The sequence below is a fragment of the Mus caroli genome, chromosome 7 (assembly GCF_900094665.2).
Source record: "Mus caroli chromosome 7, CAROLI_EIJ_v1.1, whole genome shotgun sequence".
Lineage (NCBI taxonomy): Eukaryota > Metazoa > Chordata > Mammalia > Rodentia > Muridae > Mus > Mus caroli.
This window is the reverse complement of record NC_034576.1, coordinates 144339225-144344891: the sequence shown is the minus strand read 5'-3', so window position 1 is coordinate 144344891 and position 5667 is coordinate 144339225. Positions and strand designations below refer to the sequence as shown.

The window sequence follows — 5667 nt, the reverse complement described above, 5'->3', positions numbered from 1 at the left end:
TGTTGGACAATAAGCTGAAGCTGATTAGAATGTAGGACATCCAGCAAAGATAGAGGACTCTGGCAAAGAGTTAGGCGTGGAAGATTCACCACCCGGACTCAGAGGAAGTCAGACTATGAAACTGAGGAGAGGAAATCAGCCAAGTGGCAGATCTAGAATAGTATACACAGGGTAACTGGGATACAAGCTAGCGAGGGAACAAGCGAGCTTAAGGCCTAGGCATTTATTATTACATAATAAGCCTTTGGATCATTATTCAGGAACTGCAGTGTAGGTAGAAAAAACCACAGTTACAGGGAACCTCATGGAAGCAGGGAGATGAAAGATTATAGGAGACAGAGAGGATAGAAGACACCAGAAGAGCACAGGCCACAGAATCAACTAAGCCGAGCTGGCATGGGCTTACAGAGACTCAAGTAGCAGGCATGGGAACAGAATGGATCTGCACCAGGTAAACTGTGTTTAGATCATAGCTCTTAGCTTGGTGTTTTGTGGGACTTCTAATAGCAGACTAAGGTTTGTCTCTGACTCTTCGGCCTATTCTTGGGATTCTTTTCCTCTAATTGTGTTGCCTTGTCTATTCTCAATATTAGGGATTTTTGCTTTGTCTTATTTGTATACTCCTGTTTGACTGTGGTCTCTTGTAGACCTGCTCTTTCCTGAAGAGGAAATGGGGCGGGGGAGCAGATCTGGGGGAGAGGGAAAATGGGGGAGGGGATTGCTGGAGTGGAGGAAGGAAAACTGAGGTCAGGGTTATTGTATGAGAGAAGAATCTATTTTCAGTAAAAAAAAAATTGTTTTGAAAAACATTAAGAAATTAGATGTTTGTTTATTTGGTTGGTTGGTATGTTTTGATTTTTGAGACAGGTTTTCGATGTGTATTCCTGGCTGTCCCGGAACTCACTCTGTAGACCGGACTACTCAGATGTCTGCCTGCCTCTACCTCTTAATACCATCCAGCTGAAATCAGTTTCCTAAGTAAAAATTTCCCCCAAATGTGACAGAGTGGTTTTAGTGAATTCACTAATAGTTTCTAAGCCTTTTCAGAAAACAGAATAGGAAGGGGCACTTCCAGACTCATCCTCTGAACATTGAATTCCAAAGAGTTGCAGAAGGAAGAAGGGAAATGCACTCTTGTCTTTGGAACATAGGGAATGGAGATGTTGTGCCCTGAGTCCACGGGAAACCCAGATGAGCCCAAGAATTTCGAAGTCCTCTGCAACTCCAAAAAGAGTCTTTTATTGTTCCAAGTTCGAACTCAGATCACCCACCTCGCACTCACCTTGTGAATGCTGGCAAGCGACCCTGAGTCCAGAAAACACTGGGTTTATATACAGTATAGTTAGGAATAGTGTGAATGTTCACAGAAAAGGGGGGTAGAGGACTGTAATCATTTGGTGGAATAGTACTGGGGGGGGTGTTAATGGGTGTCTGACCTGACCTCGGATCTCCCTTGAATTTGTTATTTCTCTAAGCTCTCAAGGACAGGCACCTGGAGAGTTCTGCTGCTTATCAGGAGGTGGGTTAGTTTTTGGAGACAGAAAGACGGGAGGATATCTTGTGCTGTCACCTCAGAATGTCCTCATTAAGGGGGAGATAGCCATTCTAATGCTAGAGGAGGGAGAGGGAGCCCTGGGCTTGCTGCTGGAGGACTCAGAATAGAAACCAGGTTGGGAGTTGGGGGGAGGCAAGGAACACAGAGGCAAACTGTCTGTACACAACACTGAAATTTCTCTAATATCAGTAATTCAGGGGTTACAAAAGAGAAATGGCTTAGTAGTCAAGAGTGTTTACTGCTCTCTCACACACAAAGGGATACCAAGGGAAGACTAGAACCACCAAAAACCAAAAAAAGACTTGAAAAGAAATAAAGCATTATCGACACCTTGACACCTCACTTCTGGACTCCAGGATTGGGAAAGAATATAATTCTGTCATTTCATTAGCCCAGTGTTTGGTCATTTGTTTACACAAATCCCCAAGACCATGGCCTCCCTATGCCCTCTACCTGAACTGGTCTCAGAAGTAGAGCAGGCCTGTCCCTCTACATATGCCTCCTGTCAAGAGAGTGGTAGCTGACTGAGGAGGGCTGGACCTATAGGGGACCCACATGGAAGCATGTGTCTGGGTGGTCAGGCTGTGTTCTGCTCCTCCACCTGGGAAGAAGACTTGATCTTGGAGGACAAGGACAGCATTCCATCCTGGGGTGAGACAGTCTGCCAGCATGCAAGTGGAGGTCCTGGCCCCAGCAGGGGTGAATACTGGGAACTCACAGCCTGGGCACTGTCTGTACAACATGGCACCTGGGGTGCCTGGGGTGCCTTCTGCCAAAGGAAGTCTGAGAAAACCTAAATCATACCTCAGTCTCATGTGCCTTCACACTCAGAACTAGAAACACATGAGCTTCCATTTTGGAGACCATTTCCAGGAAATTCTAACAAGAGTGGAAAAGTAGAGCAACATGAAATGAAAACAAACAAGACTTCCTGGGGGAAATGGCACAAACAGGAATTAGGAAGTGACCACATGAAGCCTCCCGCATGACCTGGGCAGGGGTATAAAAGCCCCAGGCTCAGGAGCCTCCAACCTACACATCTTCCCTCTCTACCTGCTCCTCTGACCTACTCATCCCTCAAACCAATACCAGAACCATGAGCTGCTGTGGCTGTTCAGGAGGCTGTGGCTCCAGCTGCTGCAAGCCTGTGTGCTGCTGCAAGCCTGTATGCTGCTGTGTGCCAGCCTGTTCCTGCTCTAGCTGCAAGGGAGGCTGTGGCTCCTGTGGTGGCTGCAAGGGAGGCTGTGGCTCCTGTGGAGGCTGCAAGGGTGGTTGTAGTTCCTGTGGGGGCTGTGGCTCCTGTGGGGGTTGCAAGGGAAGCTGTGGCTCCTGTGGAGGCTGCAAGGGAGGCTGTGGCTCCTGTGGAGGCTGCAAGGGAGGCTGTAGTTCCTGTGGGGGCTGTGGTTCCTGTGGTGGGTGCAAGGGAAGCTGTGGCTCCTGTGGAGGCTGCAAGGGAGGCTGTAGTTCCTGTGGGGGCTGTGGTTCTTGTGGGGGCTGCAAGGGAGGGTGTAGCTCCTGTGGAGGCTGTGGCTCCTGTGGGGGTTGCAAGGGAGGCTGTGGCTCCTGTGGGGGCTGCAAGGGAGGCTGTAGTTCCTGTGGGGGCTGTGGTTCCTGTGGTGGGTGCAAGGGAAGCTGTGGCTCCTGTGGAGGCTGCAAGGGTGGTTGTAGTTCCTGTGGGGGCTGTGGTTCTTGTGGGGGCTGCAAGGGAGGCTGTAGTTCCTGTGGGGGCTGTGGTTCCTGTGGGGGCTGCAAGGGAGGCTGTAGTTCCTGTGGAGGCTGTGGCTCCTGTGGAGGCTGCAAGGGAGGTTGTAGTTCCTGTGGAGGCTGTGGCTCCTGTGGGGGCTGCAAGGGAGGCTGTGGCTCCTGTGGAGGCTGTGGCTCCTGTGGAGGCTGTGGCTCCTGTGGTTGCTGCCAGTCCAGCTGCTGCAAGCCCTGTTGTTGCCAATCCAGCTGTTGCAAGCCCTGCTGCTGCCAATCCAGCTGCTGCCAGTCCAGCTGCTGCAAGCCCTGCTGCTGCCAGTCCAGCTGCTGCAAGCCCTGCTGCTGCCAGTCCAGCTGCTGCAAGCCCTGCTGCTGCCAGTCCAGCTGCTGTGCTCCTGTGTGCTGCCAGTGTAAGATCTGAGACTTTCCAAGAAGTACCTCTACTATTCCTTTACTTCTGTAGTCTACCTTCTTTGGAAGCTGTGGGATAATAATGACTTTCCTACTCAGGTTCAAGGCTTCCTTCTCCAGCCCTTGATGGGAAGGAGCAAATCACTGCCCTGATGCTTTCCTGACAGGCTCACATTGTAACTTAGTCCCCAGATTCTTTAACCTGTCTTTCTCACATTCCCTACTATGTCTAACCAGGCTTGCCATCATAAAGATAATCTGTGAAGTTCTGCAATGTATCCAAAATTTATTAAATAAATCCTCCCCCACCATCCTCAGTCTCAGAGTGTTGTCTCATTGTTAAAGCGATCATCTTCCCCAGATCCCCTTCCCTAATAGATGGATGCCATCCATGCCAAGCTAGCACCATGCATAAAACCTGTTGTTACAATGTGTGATGCATGTGGACTGGGTGAATGTGTGGAGGAGTCACAGCTCCTAAGTGTGAAGGGCAATAGAATAGGATCCAGTGATGGTGATTTCACCATTTAAGGTGAGTCTATCAGTGGATGGGGTCCTTAGTGTAGGATGGTGTTGAAGAAGGGGTCTAATTGGTCAGTGTGCTCATGTTGTACCAGAGTGAGGGTCAGACCCAGGACACAAAGTGGGACAGAGACCACCTTCTTTGCTGAGAGTCTAAGTGAAGCAAACATGAAACTGTGTCACATCAGGAACAAGTAGAGAGTGAGATTTGGGGGGCTTCTATGGCAGTTTGAAGGAAGCTGTCCCCTGTGGGCTCAGATGTTTGAATGTTTAGATCATGTTTGGGTGGCACTTTTACAGGAATTTCTGGACCTACCAGCAGTTAAATAATGACTTGGAGACTCATCAATATATATTATAGCTAGGTCTTTAGCTTGGGCTACCCCAAAGAAGCTCATCTAATTAATCTTATTATCCTAGACCACAGCCAGACAGGTGGCTAGTTCTTTACCTCTTTCTCAGTCATGATATGTAGAATATTTGTCTCTTGCTGGCTAATTTCCTGCATCTCTCCCAGAGACCCACTCTCAGCTTGGAAGTCTCCCTTTCTGTTTCCTGCCTAGCTAATGTCGTCAGATTTTCATTAAGCCAATCAACATCTGAGGGAGAAAGAGTGTTTAGAAAATCTGAGCCTGGTGATATGCCATAAGTATAGCAATACCAAGCTCTAGCTAGCACTTAGCTCTCTGTCAGTATAGCCATCAACGACGGAATTTACAGGGACAACCTTCACACAGTGCACCCCAACATCTCCCCCTTTTAGTCTAATAAGTATAGATGTTAGCAATAACATCAATAATCTATGTACAATATGAACAGTGATGAGAACTAGGTAGAATTACATTCATGATGTCCAGTCCTTTTATATTTGTCAACCCAGAAAAAGAACTTCACTATCTATCCTATCTTGATGAATCCAAAGTTCTATACCTAAATGATTTTCTATCATTAAGCTTTTATATCCTCTAACTTTCATAACATATTACCAACCGAAAGACCTCCTTTTAGGCCCTCAAATCTTAGATCCAAAACAACTTAAGCTTATAAAAGCTTAAGTCTTTAATCTTTAGTAAGGAAAACTGTAAGACTATAACTATCTACCCTTCAACACCATCAGAGATCTGAGGATAAATAATACTTAAAGGAAAGAGGAAGTGCAGAGCAAGCAGCTTCTGAAACTATAGAAATGACAGAGACTGCTGGCTGCCTGGACAATCAATCACCTGTAAGGGTTGTTGTGATGCTTAGGTCTGTTCTCCAATTGGTTCTTGATCTGTCAGTAAATAACCCATGGGCCAATTGCTGGGTTGAAGGAATAGGTGGGACTTCCAGGCCCCTAGAGGGATGCAGACAGACAGACACAAGGAGAGGAGAGATAGAGTTTGCCATGCAGTTTGCCATGTTCTGAAGGATAAAAGGTGACCATCCATGTGAGATGGAGCAATGGCCTGTGGTTGATCCTACAATTTGAATTTGAA

General features: G+C 47.6%; 1 protein-coding gene across 1 annotated transcript; it reads left to right on the top strand.

Moving 5' to 3' along the window:
• The first annotated feature begins 2651 nt into the window (after positions 1–2651).
• On the top strand, positions 2652–3677 carry LOC110297413 (keratin-associated protein 5-2-like). The gene has a single exon (XM_021166157.1). It carries the CDS (start codon positions 2652–2654, stop codon positions 3675–3677), a length of 1026 nt encoding a protein of 341 aa, XP_021021816.1.
• The last annotated feature ends 1990 nt before the right edge of the window (positions 3678–5667 follow it).